This window comes from Rhinatrema bivittatum, chromosome 4, assembly GCF_901001135.1.
Source record: "Rhinatrema bivittatum chromosome 4, aRhiBiv1.1, whole genome shotgun sequence".
NCBI classification, from domain to species: Eukaryota; Metazoa; Chordata; class Amphibia; order Gymnophiona; family Rhinatrematidae; genus Rhinatrema; species Rhinatrema bivittatum.
In genome coordinates this window covers 413,311,786-413,323,564 of record NC_042618.1, presented here as the reverse complement: position 1 = coordinate 413,323,564, position 11,779 = coordinate 413,311,786, and the positions used below count along the sequence as shown (strand labels likewise).

Below are 11,779 nucleotides of genomic sequence, written 5' to 3'. Positions count from 1 at the left end.
AAAACTGCTGTACTCTTAAATACGCTGTTATTTTCAAATGCCATCTCCTTCAATCAGTTTTCAAGTTGATCTGAATACAAACATTGTAACAAATAACTATTTTGCTGCTGAATAAACCACACCAATAACTTTTCAGGGTTTTTGAACATTTTTACCATGACCAATCCATGATTTTCCCCAAAACGTACTATGATAAATTATAAACAATGGTATCATTAATGACCAAGTACATTATAGTAACATTGTGCTGCAGTTCTCCCTACCGGTAATATATTAACTGCATCATGAGGACAGGCCAATCAATTAAATGCATTGAGATCACGCTCCACTCTAGAGAATGGCACTTACCATTGGAAAGGATTCATGTAAATGTTAAAATAAGAAGGAAAGCAAGGTGGGGACTTTTATGCACACCACCACCTGTAGAGCACAGGCTGATAATGCCTGGAATATTTTTCACCTGAAGTTCACCAGCGCCCCCTGATGTTTCATGCTGTTAAAAAAAAAAAAATTAGGCCCTACCTTCTTAAAAAAAAAAACAAACACAAAGCTATCCAGGTGGCATTTATCCACTTTTTACTCCAACACACAAATTAGAAAGGGAAATATGGATCACTGACCTTTCTGAAAGGCTTGCTGCATTCCATCCTGTACAAAACGTGAGCTTAGTCTAAGTGCTTCAAGACTGCAGCACATTTTAAAAGACAAAAGCCTGCCATGTATATGAGCAGGTGGCTTTTCAGTCCCCCAAGGAACCATGATGATGGTGGGAGTAAGTTCAGAATTTGCGCAAATTTCCACTAACACTACATAAGATCCTTATTACAAAAGCATTTCTTAATGTGATAAAGCAGAGACAGGCTCAGCAGAACACTCCTGCAATGCCAACTTTAATCCCCTTGTCATTAAAGGTTGCTGCATATAGATTTTTTTTTTTTTTTTTTTTAAGGATAATTGACCCCCCACACAGAAAATTATTTCCACACACAGTATGAAGAAAAAAATATCCGACTCCAAATTGAGAAGTTCATGCCTTTAAACCCTGAGCACCTTGCTTACCAAAGGATTGGCAGTCCCTAAAGTTGTGCCTATCTGCATACCCCATTCACTGTGGGACAACAGCATGCATTTCCAGCATGAAATCCCAGTTTCCTGTTTATCCATAGCAAAGAATCAGAAACAGACGAGAATTTGGCAGCTCATTAGGACCTAACCCTGCTGATCTGTTTCTAAGTAACAGGTCTTCCCGAAATAAACACACTGTTCAAATGGCATGTTGAAAAGACGTGCTTGTCATTCTTAATAAACAGCTAGAGTAAGAATACATAAGAGAAACAGGGCGGTATCTTTATAGGATACACAAGTGTATGTTACAAGAATTCTATCAGGCGTAAAAGCCTCAAGTTTAAGGCCTCATCATTTAGGCCAAAACAAAAGTGTGGTAAAGTTTTTCACTTTAACATCTAAAAATGTCACATTCTTTAAAGATCTGAATAGAAATTTTTCTTTTTTTTTTATTTAATAATATAAACCATAATTGAAGTTCACTATTCCCCCTGTCCCTCCTTTTCATATTTTCATGAAGATGGCAAATTTATTTTCTTTTCTGCAGAAAAAAAAAAAAGAAACAGCTTGCATCTCCAGCAGGCAGAGAATATCCACCACTTGGACCATCTTATCCGTCCTCAAGCTGTACTCCGCCAACAAGTCTTCAAAGGGGGTGGAGGGGGGGGGGGCGGGGGGCCCTTTCTGGTACAGTCCGCTCTCCCCATTTTATTTTTTCTTAAAAAATAAAATAAAACGAAAACAGTCAGCCAGCAACTTTACATTGCATCCAGCCTTTTCTGAAATGTGGAACTCATCTTTCAACAAGCTGTTTTTAATAGTTGTGTTATGGTGTACATTGGTACTTTTTCTTTCATACTTTATTTTAAACAGAAGAAGCCTAAAAGGGCTTCATAACTACACCAATAAAAAAAAAAAAAAAAAAAAAAAAAAAAGAAACAGAAAAGTTAGGCATCTTCTTTTAGTGTAAAAGTCTGTACAGATATTCTTCTCCATGGCTGGAAAGGACTCTTAGTGCATGCTGCTGGCGAGCGCAATGACCTCTCGAATCTCTCGTATCACCAGGATCCGGGTCAGCATGTGCTCCATTTGCTCTCTGTTGATTGGTTGGGTAGAATACCAGATAGGGCTGTTAGGAGCTACCACAGGCTCTGGGGTCAGGTAAAATGTGTCATTCCGGCCTTTCACGCTTTGTGGGCTGCAAAAGTTGAAACATATTAGCACTTGGAAACTGTGAGAACCATCTGAACCACTAGCACTGCTTTATCAATCATTTAGTAGCCAATTCCAATCATATCATAGCCCACTTTTATATATTTACAGTGAGAACAAGCAAAACCCAATCTTAATCCTTGCCTTTCTGGTAGTTTAAATTTTATATTCACTTACAGCATTGGGAGGTGCTATGAATGTGTTGGCCCCCCCCCATCACCTGCACCACAAATGACACAGAGGCATCAACTGGATGTATAAACGCCGCAGCTTTATTGTAAACATTATAAACACTACTTCCTGGTACTCGAACCACATGATTACCAATGACATGACATGTCACTAACACCTTGCCACCCGCCTTCTGTCAAGCAAAACAGCCATCTTGCCCTACCTTACATTGTTTCCGAACAAGGGGGGCTACCCGGGCCATCAAAGGCGGCCCATCGGCTCAAGAACCCCCGCCTTAAGCTAAGAGCTGCGACATGCAATATCACATGTACAATAACAAGAATCATCCACTAACACCAACCGGCTAACTTCTATATAGAAAGTAAACAAAACATTACAATGACAACAAGAAGAACTAGAGAATTTCCCTTCCTTCCCTTCCCCTTTTTATTCTTTGAAATAAGATTTGAACAAAGGTGGGGTGAGAGTGGGTGGGTACACCGACCTCCGAAGTGTACTGGGGAAGTAGGGGTTTAAAAGGCCTACGAGGGTCATCAACATGCGACTGCCTCCACTCTCCTCTGCCAAAATCACTCAGGTGCTGGACGCAAGGAGGAGGGGGAGAAAGGGGAAACTGCTGCACAAGTCATATGGGGGGGGGGGGGGGCACCGAGCGAGCACGCATCCCCCATGTTAAGAGAGGACTTCCAGGCATTAGGTGTACACCCTCATATTACAATAAGAAGCACAATTACAGGACTGAGCTGGGGTTAATACACAGAGTATTTATGATGGCTTCAGAACCTATAGCTAATGCAATATGTTTATAGAATAAACAAAAAATATTACTCACCATTTAAAGAGGTAGAAATCATAAAGTTTAATGGGACACCTCAGCGGATTCTCTGGGTTTTCTGTCTGCTCTGCGTACATGTCATCTGTAACTAAAAAATACAAGAGACAGATATACCCCTTACAGATTCGCACTACCAGCACATATGGAACATTTGCAAATACAGAATGTGCGCACGGTTGTGATGGATAAAATTAATATATTTGTAATATATAAAAAGGAATGTGTGCATTATCAGAAGAACTGGCTGAAAAAATGAAGAGACTTCTCTGGCTGTGTTAATTCCTGGCCCTGCTGGCAGTGTCCATTATAGTGGGGGACATGTACTTAGAAACACCAAACTAAGAATGTCATGTGTTCCTGCTGTCTCACTTCTTTCCACATCGTTACTACAATTTCGACAATCTGTTTGAATAGGAACGCACAGTAGAAACCTCTACAAACAGATGCAGCCAGAATAAAGCATTAGGGAAACTAGTAACCATTTCTTACAAACACTTCTTCACAATCTGAGAAATCCAAGTGACTAAAGGGGGTCTCTACCTTTTTGTCCTGTCTGGTGGAGGCCCAGCGCCTTTAGGTATCGGATACTTGTGCTCTTATCCTTGGGGTTGGAAGGGTTCTTCTTGGTCTGCCGAAGAACCTTGGAAAATGCCAGCTTCATGTGCTGGTCAACTGTTTTCAACAGGAAATATCTGAACAGTGAGGAAAGGAATAGAAGAAATACAAGGGGGGGGGGGGGGGAGGGCCTCATCAATTTTATGGTGGTACAAAAAGGGAAAAAGTATCACTATTGATTACATGTAAATACAGGAACATTCATTTTTGGTTGTTTTGTCACAAGATCTCATGAGTTTCTATGGAAGCAGAGCAATATCTTGTGATTTGACATAACATACCTCACCAGGTGAAGTAAAAATTAAAATATTGTAAAGCATTTTCACAGAACTCACAAAAGGTGGATGAAGAGAAATTTTACAACAAAACAAAAAAAACATTTTAACTGGCATTTCTTTCAAGGTTCTCTTTTGTTTTCTTAGTGGTACTATTGCTCTAAGGGATTAATGGATCCTTCCAAGTCACTTCTGTTACTGGGCATCATGGGGCAAGATCCTCTTACTCCCTCTGAAAACCAAATACTCACTTTGTGTTAAAGAACATAAGTGTAGTGAGAAGTGTAGCAGGGGAGTGAGCCCCCAGTTGCTTGCACTCCCAGAGCATCTCTTCTGTTACATGACTGGGGATAACATAACCTACAAAAGTCAGAAAGAGACCAAAAACAAAAAGAATAAAAAAAAGTTATCATGCATAAAAACCCAGGTTCACATGCAATCCTGCCAACAAAAAATCACATCTGCCACCAAAAAGAAAAAATAGTAAGGAATTATCTTCAATTTCACTCTAGATGTGTTTAAAAGCTAAATTGTAGATGGATAATAAGTTTTGTACTATGCCAATGATTTTCAGTGTACTTCTCACTACAGGGACAATGACAACCTGAAATATCACTGACCACCAGCAGAGTACAAAAGAGGTAGATCTCGGCAATTTTGAGCCTTGACACGGTATTGAAAACCAGTCATTTTAGGAATCTCTTGACAAAATACAGGGAGCAAAGTTTCAAAGCGTCTTTTTCTGTGACGAGTCATGGGAATATGAAAATTCACTTCAATTTTACTGAAAGTTTTGAAATATTCATGTCTTTAAAAAACTCAATTTTTCTTTATGAAGCAATTAAGAGATGAAAAAGGACTATAAACCTACCAAAATAATTAAATTTGAGTTTGTGAACTCAATTTTTCAGAGCCACAAATATCAAAAAAGAACCATATGGTAAACATTAAACCCTTTCCTAGAGCTCTTCTCATATGCATCAGAGTCAACAGACCTTTTTCTGAAATGGGGAACTGAAAGGCGAGTTACCGAGAGGCGTAAGGCGTGGATGAAAGTCCTTCAGAATTTCATGCAGCCACTCTGTGAACTTTGTGTAGTAAACATCTGAGAATATGTCATCCACTCTTCCATTTTCAAAGAGGTACTGGAAAGGAAATGGAATAAGAGAGTCAAGGTTACATTTAAAAGTATATAAGTTTGGCCTACACCTCTTTCTCATAAACCTCCAAAATGTGGCCAAGTCAGAACTGTAGCACAACACATGCAATGTCAGGATTCTGTACAATTTCATGCAAAAGTAATGACTTTCACCCAGTCATTTCTCATTGTAGGCAGCCACTGCTCTGGCTTACTCATTTCAAAAGCTACTAAAGTTGTATGGATCCATTTTCAAAGTGATCGCATGGCAAAGATTATTTTTCCTGTCACTATCATTGAGCATAAAACTTCCTTAATATACAACTGCTGCCTGGCTGCAATTCAACAATCAAAGCTGAACACAGTTATATTGAAATACCCTACTCTATAATAATACAATTTGGCCAACAGACATATTACTTCTGCAATTCTGGGCCAGTTCAGAGTGCTACATTCAGCTGATTTGATGAATCCCACCAGACAGAAGATAATGGAGTTCAGAGAAGAGAATTTCTTAGCACAAGCAGATCCCAAATAAAGGACAAAAACTTTTATTAAAAATGACATTTTACACTTCCCACAGATTGACAGTACTATTAAAATGGCAGCATATATTTGCAAACAACCATTTTAAGTTAAATGGACTTGTCTAGTACAGTCATTATTAATAATAAATAACTTCCTCAAACAATACTGTAAAGCAAGTTTGCTTACTATAAAAGGCATTTTCCATAGATAGCAGGATGAATTAGCTATAACATGTGGGTGACGTTTCCAGTAGCACTGAACAGCCTCCTCTCATACAGCTAGTCAAACTTTTGCTCTACTGAACATGTCTGGGAATTCCAGTTTGGGCACTGCCTGAAGCAGCCCCTCAATAGATTAAGTCTAGCTAGCTAGTTGACTCTCCAGAGATGTGGGCAGGTATTTAGTATGGCTAATCTACACTATCTACAGAAAACACCATTTACAGTAAGCAGACTTGCTTTTTCCGTCTATAAGTAGGGCTGAATCAGCCATAACATGTGTGGAGTCCTAAGATGAGAATTACAGCACAGCATTTACTGTATAAGCAAACCAAACCGCACTGTGGAGAGTAGACTACTGGTTGAAAAGGCTACACAAGACTGCTTGTCCAAATTTATTGTTACTCAGACTGTCCAAACAGCAATGGGACATAGAGGTGTGCACAAATGACTACACTGCAGCTTTTCAAATGTCTTCAAGAGGCATGGCTCACACCTTGTATACTAGCAACACACAACACGAAGAATATGTCAAATCACATGCTCCAATCCAACAGCAGCAACAAATGCACTAACAGGGAAGAACTCGTCACAATATCAAGAAACGAAAGACGAAGAAAAACAAAGACTGAAAGTGAGTACAACAATTTAACCATTACACACAGCAACCATAAGATCTACTGCAAACACATTCTCCCATCATTCATTCTATTTAATACACAGTCCATAGTAAAAAAGATCCCCATAACTTCCGACCTGCTCAGCGATGCAAGACCAGACTTCATGGCAATAATGGAGACATGGATAAAAAACACACACACCATTCTAATCAAATTAACAACCCAAACTATAAAACCTTCTCAATCTCCAGGCCGAAAAAAAAGGCGGAGGAGTAATGCTAATCGCCAAAAAGAACCTTCAATTGAAAATTATCCCAACAAAAATATGCTTCCCATTTGAACTTGCCCTATTCGACTCAGCAAAATTACAAATATGCTTAGCATACTGCCCCTCGGGTTCCCTTGACCGAAATTGCTCCCCACTCATTGAATTTATAATCACCAACCTAACACTTAATAAGCCCATCATCCTACTAGGATTCTTCAACTTACACATGGACAAACTGCCCCACTCATCCACATGTGAAACAATCACAGCAGCTCTATCAACCCTAGGACTAAAACAAATTATCAAGAGCCCAACCCACAAAGCAAGACACACACTAGACCTTGTCTTTATCAATACAGACTCCTGGTCAACACACCAAACAAACAAAACCGAAATCCCTTGGTCAGACCACTCTCTGATCCAGACCACCCTGACCTACAACTCTGAATTCACAATGGAAATAAACAACTCAGTGACGATCTCCTACCGTCCTCCTTTCGATAGCGAAACACTGCAACAAAAACTACAACCAGAACTCACAAACATAGACCTAAGGAACACTGAAGCGGCCACAACCTCATGGATCAATATCACCAAAGCTATAGCAGACGACATTAACCCAATCGTAAAAAAAGACAATAAAAAACACAAAACACCTAAACCAATGGTACAATGACAGCATAAGAAATGCAAAATGTGAACTCAGAAAAAAGAAAAAACTTGGCGCAAGAACAAGACACCACCCCTTCTCTCTGCCTACCGAACTAGCCCTCTACAAAAAAACGATCCACAACGCTAAAAGAGAATTCTACACGAGCAAAACAAATACCATCATAACCCCAGAATGCTATTCTCAATAGTGCAAAGCCTCACCAAAATGGCAAATGAACCAAGAACACCAACCAAGATAAATAAATGCAATGAATTCGCAGACTTCTTTACCGAGAAAATAAATAACCTAGTAAAGAGCAATCTCAACATAAACATCCATAACATAAAAATGATAACCAAACCAATCACAAGCTGGCGGACCTTTGAGCCGGCCTCCTCACTGGAAATACAGGTCATCAAAAAAATGAATCCAGCCAATCATCCCATTGACAGCATCCCCATACCAACAATCAAGCTAATCGAGCCCGCAATAACCAAAACAATAACCAACATAGTGAACCTTTCCCTTGCAGAAGGAAATTATCCAGACTGCTTAAAGTCAGCAATAATTAAATCCCTATTAAAAAAGAACAACCTGGACCCTGAAAACTTACTAAACTATCGACCCATATCCAACCTACCTTTCATTGCCAAAATCATGGAAAAAGTCGTCCACAACCAGCTCTCTGAACACTTAAAAAGGAACATTCTACACCTCTCACAATATGGCTTCAGAAAAAACCTAAACACAGAAACCCTAATACTCTCATTAAATGACACCATACTCAGAGGTTTCGACAAGGGCCAAAGCTTCCTGCTAATCCTACTAGACTTATCAGCTGCATTTGATACAGTAAACCACACAATCCTGCTGGACAGACTAACTGAAATAGGAGCCACCGGTAAAACTCTACAATGGTCCACATCATACCTAACTCACCAAAGCTTCCAACCCCCTCTCGAAGAAAGGAACCCTCAACACAGGAGTCCCACAAGGATCAGCACTATCAGCAACATTATTCAATATCTACCTCCTTCCAATTTGTTACCTGCTGGATCGCCTTGGTCTGACATTTCCTATACGCAGATGGCATACAAATACTAATCCCATTACCCAACACCTTGGAAGCTACTTACAAAAAAGAAGCCAAACACCTATCTGAAATTAAACTCCTCCTAAATGATCTAAATCTCATAATAAACAGATAAAACAGAAATAATCATCCTAGAAAGGAAAAACAACAACGCTACATCAACACCACTCAAAATTGAGAACCCAAAATCTTCAATTTCGCCAGTCACACATGCAAGAAACCTGGGAATCAACATCAACAGCGAACTATCCTTCAAGATCCACATCACTAACAAACTAAAAGAAGGATACCACAAACTACTAAACCTAAGACAAACTCTTCCTTTCTCAAAACAACTTCGGAACAGTTCTACAACTACTCATTTTCTTCAACCTCGACTACTGCAACTCCTTACTATTCGGCCTACCCCTCACCACAATCCGTCCACTACAAATCCTACAGAATGCAGCTGCTAGAATACTAACAGGAACAAATAAACACGACCATATCACCCCATCCCTCATGGCACTACACTGGCTCCCAATTAAATATCGAATAGACTACAAAATACTAACAATACTTCACAAAACAATCATAGGACTCCAAACCAGATGGTTATCTAAAGCAATCTAGCTACACGCCCCAAAACGAGCCCTTTGCTCGACAAACAAAGGCTTCCTAAAAATTCCTCCCATTTGAACTCCGCGACTCACCACAACTCGAGAAAGAGCCATATCCATTGGAAGCCCCAAGCTATGGAACTCCCTGCCAATCAAAATAAGGAAACAACCAGACCTAAAAACATGGCTATTCACCAAAGCCTACTTAGATACTCAATGAAAACCATACATCTGGTTCCACAACCATCAAACCAAATGAGACAAGGATACACTAAATACTACAAGCAAATTTTACACTTTCTGACTCGCACAACTCTAAGAATCTCGACAACCATCCCAACCATAACATTACTATAACCTCTAACAGAACATATCATAATATCTGTAATTGTATATTGTTTCTTTGAATATGAACACGTTGATATGTTAACATGCGAACACTTTTGTAAACCGTTGTGATGGCAAACCCGAACGATGGTATATAAAAATCCACAAATAAATAAAATGTGCCAATGATGCAGCTATGGCTCTAACCTGATGAGTCTTGATGGGTGTCTAATTTCTTAGCCTAACCTATAAAAGTATTCAATGCATTCTAGTAGCCAGTTGGACAATATACATTTAGCCACTGCTATGCCCAATCTATCGGAATCATGACAAGACTGATGATGAGGCTAAGTTCTTCTCTTATAGTGAGCCAAGGCCCATTTACAATCTAAGACAGGAAGGGCTTTCTCTACTTCATATGCGAGAGGTTTTTGTTATTTAAAAGTACTTATATACCGCGCCCTCCATAGTTTGAGGCGATTTACAATGGAACATACATAATGAATAAAATGTAAATAAATAAAATACAATATAAAATTAATATACATTAAAAAATTAAGCTTAAACAAATCAATTACAAATAAAGAACAATACTTATGAAGAACATAGGCAGCATGATAGCTCGATTAATATGAAAATCTGACAATCTTTGGTAGAAACTTTGGGTGGATGGTGGACCACCACCCTATTGTGAAAGACTTGCATATATGGAGGATAATGAACTAAAGCTTGAAGTTTGCTGACTTTTTGGCTGAGGTAACTGCAACCAGAAATGTTACTTTCCAGGTTTGAAACTTGAGTAAGGCCATCTTCAATAATTCAAAGGACAGCTTCAATAGTTGTGCCAGGATTACATTTAGATCCCATGGTTTTACAACTGGTGGTTTAGAATGCCACAAGACTTTGATGAATTTGGATACTAATGGATGAATAGAGATAAACTTACCATGTTCAAACAGAGTTTGCCTCTATGGCATTGAGATTACTCTTATTAATGAGGTGACTAGGCTTGGTTCAGAAAGTGAGAGCAAATAATTCAATAACTTTTGGGTCGCAGGCAAATAAATTCAAATTGTTGTGTTGACACCATATGGAAAACCTTTTCCATCTGAAATCTTAAGTTCTCTAATTGAAGGTTTTCTGGCAGACATTAATATGTTCTCCACTGCTTTAGGTAAGGACATTGAGCATTCAACATCCAAGCTGTCAAGCTAAAGGAGGGAAGGTTCGGATGAAACAGGATGGATGGATCTGATCTGAAAGATATCAGAGGATGACTGGAGAGCTGTACTAGATATGTGAACCAGATCTGTCTATGAGCTACACTGGAGCAATGAGGATGACACAGACCTGATTCTTCAGTACTTTTTGTACCATTCTGGCTATTAGTGGAATTTGTGGAAAAGTGTACATGAGATTCTGCATTCCAGTTGAGCAGAAAAGCATCCCAAGTGGATCTGAATTTGCTGGAAAGAATGCAGCAAAACTTTTCTAGTTTTCTATTTTGTTCTGACACAAATAGATTGATTGCTGGAAATCTCCAGAGAGCTGTGGATTGCTGAAGGAACCATTTGTGTGGATGAACAATGAACAATTCTGCTCAGGCAATCTGCCAACATGTTGGAAATTCCTGGAGGGTAGGTCACCTGCAGTACAGCTTGATGTCTACAATCCCATATTTTTGCTTCTTGGCAGACTCCAAAATCCTGTGCCTCCTTGTTTGTTCATATAGAACATGGCAATTTGATTGTTTAGACAAAAATGCTCTTTCCTTGAAGAAGGTGAGTGAAAGTTGTTAGAGCATACCTTATCACTCAACTCAAGAAAATTGATTTGGCATTGTTTCTCCACAAAAGACCATGTTCTTTGAGTTTGAAAGGGGCCTCTACCCTTTGTGAAGGCATCTATTACTAAGGTTACTTGAGGAGCTTGTGGCAGCAGTGCCCCTTCCTGTGGAATGAAGGGGTCCAGCTACCAACTCGAGTCCTGCTTAATTTCTGTTGAAGTCTCCACTTTGGTTGTTAGGGGCCGAGTAAGTTGGTCCTATTGGAAATGAAGGCTCCACTGTAGGAGATGTGTATTTTCGGGTCAGCCATACTACCTTGATGGCTGCCGCCATGTGACCAACATCCACCATTATTT

The 11,779-nt window shown here is 39.4% G+C and overlaps 1 protein-coding gene across 4 annotated transcripts in view; it reads right to left on the bottom strand.

Moving 5' to 3' along the window:
- Positions 1 to 902: 902 nt before the first annotated feature.
- The window catches only part of QRICH1 (glutamine rich 1), a 125,549-nt gene continuing 114,672 nt past the window's right edge, over positions 903 to 11,779 (bottom strand). For all 4 annotated transcript variants that reach the window (XM_029601244.1, XM_029601247.1, XM_029601245.1 and 1 more), the window contains exons 6-10: positions 5,225 to 5,339; positions 4,446 to 4,554; positions 3,845 to 3,996; positions 3,302 to 3,392; positions 903 to 2,263 (exon numbers count right to left, since the gene is read on the bottom strand). In XM_029601244.1, coding sequence (XP_029457104.1) covers positions 2,077 to 2,263; positions 3,302 to 3,392; positions 3,845 to 3,996; positions 4,446 to 4,554; positions 5,225 to 5,339 — 654 coding nt within the window. In that variant the 3' untranslated portion in view covers positions 903 to 2,076. The remainder of the gene's footprint in view (positions 2,264 to 3,301; positions 3,393 to 3,844; positions 3,997 to 4,445; positions 4,555 to 5,224; positions 5,340 to 11,779) is intronic.